The 15558-nt window shown below is 41.6% G+C and overlaps 1 protein-coding gene across 1 annotated transcript in view; it reads right to left on the bottom strand.

Annotated features, from left to right (window-relative positions):
* LOC126418942 (pickpocket protein 19-like) overlaps positions 1–10162 on the bottom strand; it is a 168007-nt gene extending 157845 nt beyond the window's left edge. The window contains exon 1 of the mRNA XM_050086016.1: positions 10053–10162. Coding sequence (XP_049941973.1) covers positions 10053–10162 — 110 coding nt within the window. The remainder of the gene's footprint in view (positions 1–10052) is intronic.
* Between the last annotated feature and the right edge of the window lie 5396 nt (positions 10163–15558).

The following is a 15558-nucleotide window of genomic DNA, read 5'->3' as shown; positions in this document are numbered from 1 at the left end:
CAGGTTGGTTTAACAATTCCAAGCATCAGTTTTGTATACTTCGAAGGAAAATTTATAAAAATGGATGGAGCCCCTGCAACAATATCCCATCTTACACGTAATGCCTTCACATTCCTGTTTCAAGAAATAAGATACGAACTGAATAATTCTGAGGGTGGTAATACAAGAAATTTACAGACCGCATCAACTCTTAAACTATATGTTTCCACACTGAAACAGGACCTGAATGGCGTAGAAAATGCAGGATGGTTCACAAAAAAGAAGATACAACATTAACAAATGAATACAGTGTGTTTATATCATGCTGATGATGAGATTTTTGAAGAATGAAATGTATTCTCAACTATGTAAAACAAATACTCATTCTAGTACGAAGTGCTACAGATAGCAATGCTTACATCAAGGAACAGGTGTGATCGAAGAGAGCAAATTTCTGATTGATAAACTTGTATAGAAGATGCCTCATGTTTGAGTAATCAATGAGGAATGCTTAAAATATTTACTGATATTTGATGCGCTATTTGAATACCGCATAATACTGAATGCCTCCACACAAACATGGCCTATTAAAAGAGAAATTCAACTGTAAATACCTTGAATCATCACACTCACACTGCCGAGTAACAGGAAAATACAGTAAATGATTTGACTGAATTCGAAAGTTGTAAACTGTTCTACCCACATGAAAATTTGCATAATGGTTGGAGTAATATCGCTTAGAGCTTCCTATTTGGTACATACTCAAGCTTTCCTCCATCTTACTGTCAGGGACTGAAAGAAAATCTGATGCATATTCAGTCCCTATAAATATCAAAAGTTAGCGCCCATTACAATAATAGACAACTCCAAACAGAATGAATCTGTAAAATTGGCACCCATCAATGTTTGTGTAGAATTCGAAGCTTCAGAAAATTTTACATCATATAGAACAGCTTATACATTTATACTACACATGCAAGTGTGTGGTAAATTATAATCACCCAAAGAAAATGTATAAAGGTCACATAAATGCATAACTGTATCAGCACTTCTAAACCTTTCCATTAGTTTCAAAGTACAGATATTTTCGCTAATGTTCATGGTTTCTATGATGAATGTAGACAGCTCGTATTCAAAGATATAGCATTCATTGCATACACGAATAGTGGACGTATTATTAAAAATAGCCTCCACAAAAATTGCATCACAGAAACCATTCAGAGATGTGAAATGCAGTATGATGCGGAAAACAGCACTGTGGTAAACATGTAATTATCATGGAATACATTGTAACAATCGGTTGATGACCTATACAGATAAGAAGACAACGCCCAGGACTTTCGACTATATGGTTACCAATGTATATGTGATTGGTTGTGTGGAAACTTCATGTGTATGCACTATTTACAAACATGGTGCAATACAATACTCTGAGGAGTATGGATGTCTTTCACTCTACCTTCTGAAGAAGAAGAAGAAGGAGAAGAATGATAATGATGAAGTTTTCTAGGGTTATCTGTCGAGTCAAGACATCGTTCTACAGCAAAGTTTCAACAAGTTTCCCACTCGTCATCTTCAGGCCTGAAGATAACAAGTAGGACACTTGTTGAATCGTTGCCGCAGAACGACACCTTGACTCGGCTGATAACCCGAGGAGACTTCATCATCGAGATTCGCTAAGAAATTTTCAAGAATGATAGTGTTAACTTTATGTATGTGCTGTTGATAACGTAAAATTACTATAAGCTGGATGACAAACTATTTTTTTTAAAAAGTCTTGTATTACTCCGCCGCAATAGGAGCGTGTGATGCAAGTTTGGCGGAAATTTAATACCTATAACTTAGGGGAACATGCCAGGTTTTGCATGGACTCAGATGTATTCGAACAATTCTAGTGCGGATATGTGGCAACATACAATCTGGATACTCTCTACTACTAAACCACGCATGGGTTATTGTGGACACAATGTATAAAAACATTTGTGAAACTCGAGCTTTTATCTGATGGAACTATCTTATTATTCTTTGAGTACAGGAGTCGTGGAGTATTTTGCTGCCTAATTCCTAATTCATGGACATACCATGGCAAACCACCCATGAAAGGGTGAAATGCCCAACAGAACTATCAATTCAAGTTACATTCTTAACAATTTATATGGGTTCGCCATGCAACATTTTCTATCTACTGGAGGATCCTGGTAGCTGATTCATATTGAAATTCATCGAATAAACTTTTAGCTGTGGCAGATGATTCAGATGAAGGATAAGTCGTGCAGGTAGACTAAGTGTATTCCAGTAGCTTGCATGTCAATCACAGCAATTTGCCACTGCATTCAGAGCACCAAGTTCCATAATAAGGTTCCTTCCCAAGCTGTAGGGCAAAAGAATATATAATACACGTTATAGAAACCTCCAGAAATGCCACAATTTGGGTATAGAACTGTTTAATCACCTTCATTACCTAGTTCTACTAGAAACGGTGGCTGAAGCAGTACATAGTTTTAAAAACCCATAAAAAATCATCTGTGATGAGTGGAATTGAGAAAGATTTTTTTATAAATCGATGAAGGAGACAATTTTTAGCAAGACAATTGAAAATATCGAATACTCCATGACATTAAATTAATCAGTTGTTGGGATGAGGATGGTTGTGGAGTGTGGGTAGACAATTTATCGCAAAGCCTGATTTTAAGTGGACTGCCATCTTACATTTAGAGTTTGTGGCTCTTGAGATGGCGAAGACTGCAGTACAGTTCCTGTAACCCGTTTATGTTGTAATGTGTATATGGGACCTATCAGCCTCCACATGTACTGTTTTCATTATAACATTGTGAAAACATTTTGAAGACCCAAAGTTTGTCTTATGTATATCGACAGATTCATTTACTGGGTGAAGGACTGTAATCCATATGAGGTGACAAAGTGCCATCCCAACACGTTCGAAATATCTGGATATAAAACCAATAATTCATATAGTATAAAGCCAGTGCGCAATAGGGTTTTTGGTTTGATGAAAGACGTGAGTGGGTGACAAATCAAGGACTTTGGAGTTTGTTGGGCTATAATCTAAAATATACACAGACTGGGTAGAATCATGTGCCTCTTATGGTTGGTGATTACCTGACATTCTGTTAAGGTGGTCCAGATGATGCTCCACATGTGGTACATCAGTTCATGTCCAAGGGACATGTGGTTCATGCTATAGGCCAAATGAAAATCGATCTGTTTTATCATGATAAGTGGGTCATGTGCTGTAGTAGAATTGAAATACAACTCCACTTCCACTATTCATTGGGATGAGAGAAAGACATAGAGAGAGAGAGAGAAAGGGAGAGAGATAGTAGGTGTACAGGTATATATATTTGTGTGAGGAATAATTTGACCAGTATATCATACTGTTAAGTATGTGTGTGTGTGTGTGTGTGTGTGTGTGTGTGTGTGTGTGTGTGTGTGTGTTTGTATGTTCTTATTTGGAGAATACAGATTTCAGCTTAAAGGTTGTAAATGAACTTCAGTATCATCTGTTAATCAGCTTAAAAGAAAATGAAATATATAGTGAGATGCTATATAGATTGCACATACAAGTTAATTCTCCATTGGGGCACCGAGCTTACAGTTTTCTATGGTTTCCCTAAATCGCTCCATCCTTTCATAATCGAAGCTTGTGCTCTGCCTCTACGACTGCACTATTGATGGGACATTAAACTTTTCCTTTTTTTGTACAGGAGAAAGATGTATTTTACACATGGTATTAACAGTATTAATATTGCATGCAAAACAAAACATCTAGATAAAGAGAGTTCATGCCCTGCGATGATAGATATTCTAGTGAAAGGTTTGTAATGCATGTACACGTTACATACATTAAGTTTTTTTCCTGCTGCTAGCCTTGATAGACTGTCTAACACAGACTATGTATAAAGCATTTAATGAGTGAACAAAATAATTGATTACCATGCATCCTTTTTTTATTTACAAAGCATGCCCTGAATCACAAGCCCTGTCACAATAACTCATTGATTTAAATAAACTGGAAATGCGTGGTTAGACGTTTACATGAAAGCTCATACTACACTTCCACCACACACACACATACCACACAGACACACACACACACAAACACACACACACACACACACATATATAGAATAGATATGCTTCCTGCAACCTGGTGTGAGGAATGGTGATGCTGAAGATGTAGAAACTTGTGAGGCACTTGTTCAAACCAGTCTGTAGATTTGAAAAAATTGTCCTGGACCCCACTCATTGTTTCCCCATGCAAACCAATCAATGGCTGTATATCCTTGGACATGCACTTTGTGGGTCGATGCTGTCTGCTCCAGCACTCATGACGCTGCCAGCTCCAGGGTAATTGCACATTAATAAATAGCAAAATGCATGAGCCAGAACCACCATCACCGATCTTTAGACTATCATTTTAACTTAGGACAGATGTGCTAGATCCATCATCTTAAATTTGTAGGGGGAGAAGGAGAAGTGGAATGAGGGAATGGGTGAGGGGAGGGGTATGACTAAGAGGGAGGGGGAAGGGAAGGGGAGGCAAGAGAGGGGGATGAGGTGAACTTCAGCTTGTATTTGTCCTTTCCCCTGATGAAAGTGATATAAATGGAATCCTATTGTCTGTGCCAAAAAGTGCCTCTGTCCATTACTCATCTCAGGAGAATATGAGAGGTGAAGCAAAATCTGAGAGCGTGTTTGTGTCCCACACAGAATGACCTGGGGTTGTATAATGTAGCAAAAGTACCCCTGCTGGACAACTTTCTATGATGCTTTGTCTTTGCAGGCTCCAGTCACCTCATTCGATTTCGTTAATACTTTTGTGTGACAGTGTTCTTCTTATGGGCATAATCTACGCTAGTTCTGGTACCTGCATCATCTAACTTGACGACGGTTGGTTCTACAGTCTAATATAACAGTCGTGACACTCCATCTTGTTTTTGTTGCCTCCAGCGACTGCAATGCCCCAAGTGGCCAGGAAGCGACACTTCAAATGTTTAAATGTGTGTGAATTCCTAAGGGACCAAGCTGCTGAGGTCATCGGTCTGCAGACTTTACATACTACTTAAAGTGATTTAAACTAACTTATGCTAAGAGCAGCAAACACACACCCATGCCCGAACGAGGACTCGAACCTCCACCGGGAGTGGTTGCGCAGTCCGTACATGGAGGCTCTAACCGCACGGCCACTCCGAACGGCAAGCGACAATTCGGAATACGATATCGGATGAATACGAATACTAACGTTTATAGTGATTTGTAACAGTTTTTACAACCAGCATTGTATGTATCGCCGTGAAAATCGACAATCACTAAAAAATTACACCTCATTTGCGATTATTTAGCTTCCTAGGAATCGTGGGAGATACAAAACGGTGCATTACAGGACAGTTTATTTACGATTCTCTTGTAACGTACAGACAATTACTGAGTAATGTCGCTTACGTTTACTAAAGAAAAGTTGCTTGTAAACATCAGAACACTTAACCTTTTATAGAAAGACGTCATGTATCTATCCAGCAAAGCAGAGTTTTATTCGCTACACTTTCAGTCCAATCAGTGAATGTGGAACGTAGGAAACGAATATGGAAACTAATACTCACATTACTTAATGTATCAAATAAGCCGCTACAACTGTAGCTTAAGTGGAAACCTCACAGACGTAATAATATATCGTCAAAAGCAATCCAACACAGGAAAAATCAATTCCACAACTGTTGCTAAATCTGAGCCACAAATGGCAAGAATCTTCAAAACATTCGCTTTTGAAGAAAAGGTAATTATATTTACAAAAATATTCATGTTTTAGTAAGTTGAGCGAAGTATAAGAAAGGACGAATTATAATTAAAAATTTAACGTGTCTAGGGAAGCGTCTATGATAAGAACAACAGCCAACAACAGAAATACTTGTTTTTCATGCATGATATGTGTTTGTATGCTTTTGCTTTCAGGGGAATAACTTGCAAATATTGACATATACCAAAGTATTTCGTCATGAATGAGTTGTAGCTTATGTCACTGAAGCAGTGTGCTTTGGCTGTTTTTACATTTTGTTCACAATATTTCATGTCTCTTGGTAACATACCAACGTATGGAAAGCAAAAATATAACAACTACTTGGTTAATTAAGTAGAAAATAATTAAAAGCAAACATTGTCCTTACGACGCATGTGACTGTCGGCTTTCTGATCGCTTGGAGTGCTGTGTACCTCTAGCTGTCAAACGGTAACAACTTTTGCACCAGAGAGTGTCGTCCGTAGCTCGCGGTCTAGTAGCCAGCATTACTGCCGCTGGATCAGTGTGTCGTATTCGATTCCCGGCCGGGTTGGGGATTTTCTCTGACCGGGGACTGGGTGTTTGTGTTGTCCTGATTATTTCATCATCACTATTCGTGACAGTGGCTAGATTGGATTGTGTAAAAATTGGGATTTTGTACGGGCGCTGATGACCGTACAGTTGAGTGTCCTACAAACCAAACATCATCATCCCAGAGAGTGTCGTGACTGTATTTATCAGACTGTGGTTGGTTATTCGTCTTTTTTAACGGACACTGTTTCCATTGCTGATCCAGGATCAGTCAGTGTGATACTCCAAGGCACTCATCCACTGTGATTAGGCGGCTGAAGAAGTCATCTGGATTGGGCCGACACAGTTGAAGCTACCTCGGTTCGACAGGCTTTTTGAACGGGTGTGACCTGTAGCGGAAATCAGCTGGCGTAGATCTGTGTCACGTTCAAAATGTCGTGGAAGATGCTGGAAACTGATCTGTGTCTGATTTTCACTAGTTCCACCATCACCTAGATTATGTTATGCTTGTGTTCGCTCTATTTCCAGGACATGGTCTGCCACGTAATTCTTTGTGGTGCAGGCTTGTTTGACCACGCTGGACGCGTCTAAGGCACCCACCCACTGCGCCATACAATAGTGGTGCATTGTTGCTTTACACTTCTAATAACTCAGCAGGGACTGTTGCGGCGTTGTTCCTCTTCAAACGTAGAAAAGGAATTACTAGACGACATTATTTGAGTGAGGGATTTTGGCTCTTGCAGCCGCGTGATATGGTACTGTGATGGGAGAATTTCAAAGCGTATCAAGCCTCGTGACGTACTGGGTGGTTCAGGAGGAATGTCACATAATTTTTTAGGTAACTCTACGTGTGAAGCTAAACCGAAAAAGTGCCATGAACATGTGTCCAGCTTTCGATTGTTACGGAACTGGAGCGGGCTGAAGACGACACACACCCATGAATAATTATGAAGACAAGTGTGAATATTACTTACCAAAATGCTGCGCAGGGGCTGTGGTGGACGGAATATGGATGGGACAGATAACTGGTTTATTCTGCAAGAGGTGTGGGGGTTTTCCAGCAGTGAGGCCGTGTGCATGTCGTGCTTCAGTGTTGGATAAAAGAGCAAGTCCATTGTGTCCGTGAATACCGACATAATGCATATGTTCATCCATGCAGAATACATAGACATGTTGTTTGTGTACAGGTACTGTAATGGCAGTGCCCATGTGGCAGTGACAGAGTACCAAACGTTACCCTGATCGATGAACACCTCGTGCCAGGGTATTTCCAAGAGTTTTCAAACATTACGTGAATCTGCAACACTACCCAGTGTACATGTAACAAAAGAATCTGAGGCCATCCAGTCAGTTGAGGAAAGGGGAGACGTATTACAGTGGCACAACGGAGTGCCACCGCCAGAACACGGATCGTTAGGCGTCAGCTTGATATTCCACAAACGCAAGTGTGGCATAGTGTGGCATACGTTAGATTCCGAGAGCTTTTATCCATTCCATGTGAAACGTCCCCTTTGAACAATTATACAAGACTGTGCATAAACTGACACACAATATTTTTAGCGCAACGCAATCTGACTTTCAATAATCCCTACAAAAGAATGGCCCTGACTAACATTAACCTATACCTTTCAAAAATCACTTACCTCACAAAAATCTTCGTTAGTCGAACTACTGCAATACAGCGAGCGCCACCACTGCCAGCTAAATAAAAGATTCAAACTACGGAAGGCACTAACTACTGATAGGCATAGTTAGCAAATGAAAGATTTTGATAGAGAACAAACAATGTATTTACCTTAATAGTGTTGAAAAATCATAATATACATAGCACTTCATGATATCCAGTATTACAAATTCCAAAACTCCGCCATCTCTCTCCCCACATCCACCACTGCTGGCGGCTCGCCTCCAACTGCGCAATGCTACGCGCTGTTAACAGCCAACTGCCCAATGCTACAATGGCGAGTATTCCAACAAAGCCAACCAGCCACACTCTGCACACAGCACAGCAAGTGATTTTCATACAGAGCGCTACGTGACGTTACAAACAAGAAAACCTAAACAGCCTACTTACACATGCAACATCTTTATCCAGATGACTCAGTAAGCAGATGACAATTTTGTTACACTACTGGCCATTAAAATTGCTACACAAAAAGGAATGCAGATAATAAACGGGTATTCATTGGACAAATATATTATACTAGAACTGACATGTGATTACATTTTCACGCAATTTGGGTGCACAGATCCTGAGAAATCAGTACCCAGAGCAACCACCTCTGGCCTTAATAACGGCCTTGATACGCCTGGGCATTGAGTCAAAAAGAGCTTGGATGGCGTGTACAGATACAGCTGCCCATACAGCTCCAGCACAATACCACAGTTCATCAAGAGTAGTGACTGGCGTATTGTGACGAGCCAGTTGCTCGGCCACCATTGACCAGACATTTTCAATTGGTGAGAGATCTGGAGAATGTGCTGGCGACGGCAGCAGTCGAACATTTTTTCTATCCAGAAAGGCCCGTACAGTACCTGCAACATACTGTCGTGCATTATCCTGCTGAAATGTAGGGTTTCGCAGGAATCGAATTAAGGGTAAAGCCACGGGTCGTAACACATCTTAAATGTAACGTCCACTGTTCAAAGTGCCGTCAATGCGAACAAGAGGTGACCGAGACGTGTAACCAATGGCACCCCATACCATCACACCGGGTGATACGCCAGAATGGCGATGACGAATACACGCTTCCAATGTGCGTTCACCGCGATGTCGCCAAAAAAGGATGCGACCATCATGATGCTGTAAACAGAACCTGGATTCATCCGAAAAAATGACGTTTTGCCATTCGTGCACCCAGGTTCGTCGTTTCGCAGGCGCTCCTGTCTGTGATGCAGCGTCAATGGTAACCGCAGCATGGTCTCCGAACTGATAGTCCACGCTGCTGCAAACGTCGTCGAACTGTTCGTGCAGGTGGTTGTTGTCTTGCAAACATCCCCATCTGTTGACTTAGGAATTGAGACGTGTCTGCACGATTCGTTACAGTCATGCGGATATGATGCCTGTCATCTCGACTGCTAGTGATAACAGGCCGTTGGGATCCAGCACGGCGTTCCGTATTACCCTCCTAAACCCACCGATTCCATATGCTGCTAACAGTCATTGTATCTCGACCAACGTGAGCAGCAATGTCGCGATACGATAAACCGCAATCGCGAGAGGCTACAATCCGACCTTTATCACAGTCGGATACGTGATGGTACGCATTTCTCCTCCTTACACGAGGCATCACAACGCCGGTCAACTGCTGTTTGTGTACGAGAAATCGGTTGGAAACTTTCCTCATATCAGCACGTTGTAGATGTCGCCACCGGCGCCAACCTTGTGTGAATGCTCTGAAAAACTAATCATTTGCGTATCACAGCATCTTCTTCTTGTCGGTTAAATTTCGCGTCTGTAGCACGTCATCTTCGTGCTGTAGCAATTTTAATGGCCAGTAGAGTAGAATTTCGGTAAGTAATATCCACACTTAGGCCTATCTTCAAAATTATTTACGGATCTGTGTAGTCTTCAATCCGCTCCAGTTCGTAAAGATCGAAAATCGGAAGCACGTTCGTAGGACTTTTCCGCTTAGTTTCACATGTAGAATCACCTCACAAATTATGCAATATTCCTCCTGAATCACCCTGTAATTACGTAATTTAACAGTGAATACTTTACGACTGGAATTCGTGTGGAGTGGCTGACCTGGCGAGCAGCGGCAGCGCGAGGCGGGCGACGACGCGCCGGCCGGGGCAGACGGTGACGGCGGGGAAGGGCAGCGCGCGCAGCGGCCAGTGCGTGCTCTCCACCTGCATGGCGGCCGGCGCCCGCGCGTAGCCCCGCCACGCCTCCGCCCCCACCAGGGCCGCCAGCAGCGCGCTGCCGCACACCGCCGCCGCCCACGCCAGCCTGCGCACAGCCTCTGCTCACTTCACGGCCGACACATTCCGAGCCTGTGCAGTCTGCATGCGCATCCGCAGTTACAAATATTAATACTGTAAAGGCAAGTACACACTTGGATACAAAATCGAGCGACTGTCTGTGGATTGCTGAAGGACTGTCTGTAGACATCTTACTAGACAATGTATATACACTGTCTAGGTACTTTGTATCGTGTACACACTCGAATGCCTTATGCCTCGATATTTGCTACTTACGGTTGACCCAGTTGGGATTGCGGCTTGTGGGTAGTGAAAAAAAATAGAAAGAGGAAACGTTGGTGGAAACGCGATCTGCTTGTGGAAGGGCCTCGTTTCGACTATAATTTACTTTCGACTTTTTTTTCACAATCACTGATATTGAATAAACAAAAACAAACATAACAAAAAACCGTCCCACCTTTTCCCACACTGCCTAGATAATAACAGGAGACAATGGCTACCAGCGTACCCACACCATGAAATGTTGCGGCGGGAGTCAGAAATTATTGCGATTTTGTCGCAAAAGCATGTGTATAACCAAGAAATATCTCTCAGCTGTCGATATACAAAATCGCTCGATTGTCTACAGATACTATCTAGGTACAAAAATCGCTCGACTTTGTGTACTAGCGAGCAAGACCTTTTAATTATTGTAATCTAATTTAAGTCATATCATTGAGCATCGATACCACCTCACCAAAGGCTGGAGCCCTTGTTACATCACACTAAATGTGACTCGATCGTCTAAAGAAAAAGTAAAGAGTGAGTATCATCAGACGTCTGCCCCCTAGAAGATCCTACTGAATGGTTACGACTCTAGAGATCATTTTGACAGAATAAGTCCTGAACATAATATACTGGTAATGGCTGCAGCTGTGACCTTCATCTGTCATGAATGGCTGTGGATGATCCCTACGTATTGCTGCACAACAGGCGGATTGGTGGTCGGGGGGGGGGGGGGCGCCGGGGGGGGGGGGGGGGGGGAAGGGGCCATTTACTATACTGTACATCACCACTTTCGATAAATGTGGGCAGTAACTGAGGGCCACGTGTTACTTAAGCAGACACTCATCAAAAGTTTAAGCTTATAATTCACTGATAAACCGCTGCAACTACATAACGCAATTTAGCCACATCATAAACTTATTTCCTCGCAATAATTAGCAATGGTAATTGGCCTACTACGAGAAGACGCGGCACAACAAGACACAGGATAAATCTTCGAGACTGTCCACTTTCTGGTCGTGAAGAGGCGTGGACTGAGAATCACTGATCACAAGACAACATGAAAAGCAATCGCAATGTTTATACTCTCGTCTCAAATGAAGAATAAGTTGAAAGAAGCTCAATGATTATCATAACAATACACAATTTTTACCAGGCTTCGACCCACGTGGCGCAGTTGGCAGCGTGCTATCCCCACGTCGTGGCAGCAAGAGTGCACTTATACAAGAATCTGCACCTGTCGCACTCTCTGCGGAAGCTGATATTATGTCAGTGCCCACCACTCCAGACGAAGCGGGAAACAAATGCGTTCATCACATGTATCAGGATCATAGATATTCCTGACTCAAACAGCTCGATAGGGAAAGGAACAAAGATGGCCTTATATGCTCGCATCGAAATGCATAAGCCGAAGCAGTAACCACGTGAAATATCTATATACATGCTGCCAATCTTTTATTTCAGAGGTTGTGAACGCACAGCCACCTTTTCACATATCGCACTATATGACCTCGTAGTTGCCTATTTGTACAGCTCTGCTCAAAAGTATCCGAACGACCTGAATTGCATTTCGCCTGATTCGCATACAACCCTCATAACGCAGCTGTCTAGCAGGTCCTCTAATCGCACCTCAGTACAGTCGTTTGACTATTAAAAATGGTTCCAGCAGATCACCACTAGAAAACACTACTCTGTACCGCAATAACTCAAGATGTAAAGTAATACCACAATACTACAAATATCAGGGAACACCTTATCACAGATAAGACTGTCTTTAAGGTTCGTAAGCTCACATTTATTACAACAAATGACATTCCTGAAATGTTACCACTCTCACTATTATGTCAGATAGGTAATGCACGAAGTAAGTTCATCGTATTCATGATTTCCTCTTCAAAGTAACATACCGTACTTATTATTTAACACCAAATGACATTAAAAATTTAAGTTTTTCACGAGCTAATAGTTGAGAATATGCATGAACTTCAAATGACACGACGAACCGTCTCGTTCTGCATATGGATTCAAACCCAGGTCATGCAGACTAAGCAAAAATTTCGTGACTGACGGAAACTAACAGTCATTCCTGACTCGGCGTACAGAGAGTGATGTACCTCGATTTTAGACAGTATCAGTTAGGAAATATCAACTTTAAATTACATAACGTAAACATTTTTAACGGACGCGAATTCCTACAGAACATCTATTGTCCCTGTTAGCGAACTACGAGACATATTAAATATTGCTTCTTCACAAGTAACTTACTTGAAATGCCATGAGGTAAAGCTTTGTGTTGGACAGGGATTCGAAGCCAGAACCTAATCGGATTGTTATCGAAGCACAATCAACTGTGACACATTCCGATATTTCTCGGCAGTAGCAAGATGTTCTAACTGAAATGACGAGACGAAATATTAATTTATTCCTTCCAAGGACTCCAACCCGGCACCTATCGCTGTTATATTCTAGAGAAAACGAACGTTAAATATGGGTTTGTTACACCAGCAGCGACATGTGAGCATGTTTGAAATAGAAATAATATGACACTTCCTGGCAGATTAAAACTGTGTGCGCGACCGAAACTCGAACTCGGGACATTTGCCTTTCGCGGGCAAGTGCTCTACCGTCTGAGCTACCGGATTATCTTTGCAATAAACAGAAAGATTTTCATGCTAATCTATCCAAGTCCAAAACTTTCGCAATATTAGTTCAAATTTAATATTCGCTTCTGTAATGTGGGAAAGTATTCCACAGTTGCAAAACTCGCATCCGACCCATTGACGTTACACTTAGTCGCTTTTCATAAATTTTGTCTCAGAGTGACACCAGTTTAAGTAATCTAATGTAGCGAAGACTATTTGCCAGTGCTCTTTCTCACCGGAAAATACGCAACCAACCCATGGGGCTCCATAAGTACTCTGTAACAGTAATTTCTGTGTGTACGCAAGGCATACGGATTGTAGAATTTAGTGGTGCTCTCTCTTCCACTCCTGTATACAATATGCCTGATCTAAACAGGCTGTTTATCTTTACAGGCCCTGGGCACTGCGACATCTTACTGACAACAATAATGTGCTTTTACTGGCAACCTCACTGTTCGTTTTATCTGATTTTGTAATCATTTAAATGAAACAATATGACCTTCCAGTGGGAGACATTTCGTCCCCCTATCCCTTCTTTGAAATCAGTCAGTAAGCTTTTTGCCTTCCAACCAGCGAAATGCGGCAGAGTACGGCTGTGAAACGATTCACAAACCATGGTTTAGTGCCGTTAAGACGATTTCTTTAAACATTGTCGTAGCTGAAGAAATTTAGTTTCTTCTTAAATCGTCTTATGCAGCAACGTTCACAGATATCTCAAATAGGAAGAGCTCTTTATCCAGATACGAAGGTTGTAAAATAAACTTCCTGCAGTTTGTGTCAGGTTGATCTTTTCGTTTGATTGTACTGTGTCTGTTCATGTGTTGCCAGCATTCGCCATAGGTGTCGTTATTTCTGGTCAAACACGCAGAAACCTTACTGTTGGTGAGTAACCAATTGGTACTTAAGCTATATTCATGGATGATAAAGAAGGACGGTAGGTGTGCGGTTTGATTGTCGCTCAGGCACAAAAATTTATATCCTTATTTTAGATTCAAACACCTAACAGCTGGTAAGAAAAATCGATACATAACATTTAACTTTACTTAGTTAACAATCCGATTTCGTGTTGGGTTCGTATCTCCATCACAGAACTTCACATCATGTGCTTCATCTTTAAATGCATACACACTTTGTCACTTCTAAATGGAGGTATATCAGACGTCTTTTGTGGTTAGTTAACAGAGACGAAAGGGTCTTGATAGGTGTCCCGGTTTATTACAAAAACTGTGGTCTTTTATTTTCAAGTTTCGATTTGGTTACTGATATTGGCGAAAATTTCGGTAATTCATGACTCTTCATGGCTAGTCAGCAATATGGTTAGATTAGATTAGGTTAGATTTGATTCGATTAATATTTGTTCTGTAGATCATGAATACGACATTTCGTGATGATGCGGAACGTGTCATTTTAATGAAAGATTTCTTTACATACCATGAAGCAATTTCTTTACAACAATTATTTACTCTCACATTCTTTTTTATATTTTTCTGTGCCTCTCTCTCTCTCTCTCTCTCTCTCTCTCTCTCTCTCTCTCACACACACACACACACACACACACACACACACGCACACAAACACTGATTTTTATTTTTATTAGTTTATTGTGCTTGTGTATCAGCCAGGCACGAAAACGTCCATGAATAAGTTTCTTAGTTTTGAATACACTTACGAAAGAAATACAATACCAACTATGAGTGTCGCTGATTTATGATGCTTAGTTTACAGTCAGCTCTGAGTGTTATTAGTAACTACGCTCCAGTCCCTAAACGTAGTTACAGAAATGCGAATCAGACGCATTACGTATTCCAGGCTGTGCCAGCCGCGTTTTTGAGATACCAGCTATTGTCACTTCCCAGCCCTCTGTAGGAACACGTTGGTTCGTCTTCTTCCTGCTGGTACTGTAGCTGAGATTTGGCAACAAGGCACCGTATGTTTGGCAACTCTGTGATCGACGAGTTACTTCCTGGTGTGCACGGAATTAAGCCTCAAAGTTCACTTGATTTTTCCTGTCATTTCCATTGAATAATCTGAGTTGTTATCGCTTGAGGTGTAACAAAAGATTGTAAATTTACGGTTTTCAGCCCAGGAAATTCGTTGCACGTGGAAGTCCCAACTAATCTTGTCCTTTAAATAGCGATTTACGAGTTGCAGTCACTATTGGCCTCGCAGTAGAATTCCCAGACACATACCTCTTCACTAGCTCCGTGCAAACATGCTGACCTGTGAAGAAGCGTCTGTTCTGGTTCGCAGTTCCAGTATCGCTGACTGTAACGTTTTTATCCCTTCTGTGAAATAGCTGCAAGCAGTCAGATCAAACATCGATAAGGAAATCGTAAGAAAATACTTTCAGCTCATAGTGCAACGGTCAAAATCATACAATGCTGCACAACGGGTAATGCCTCTTTCCGTTGCTGACAAGCAAAT

This window comes from Schistocerca serialis, chromosome 1 (assembly GCF_023864345.2).
Source record: "Schistocerca serialis cubense isolate TAMUIC-IGC-003099 chromosome 1, iqSchSeri2.2, whole genome shotgun sequence".
NCBI classification, from domain to species: Eukaryota; Metazoa; Arthropoda; class Insecta; order Orthoptera; family Acrididae; genus Schistocerca; species Schistocerca serialis.
Note: the sequence above shows the minus strand (reverse complement) of the source record. Positions and strands in the feature narration are given on the sequence as shown.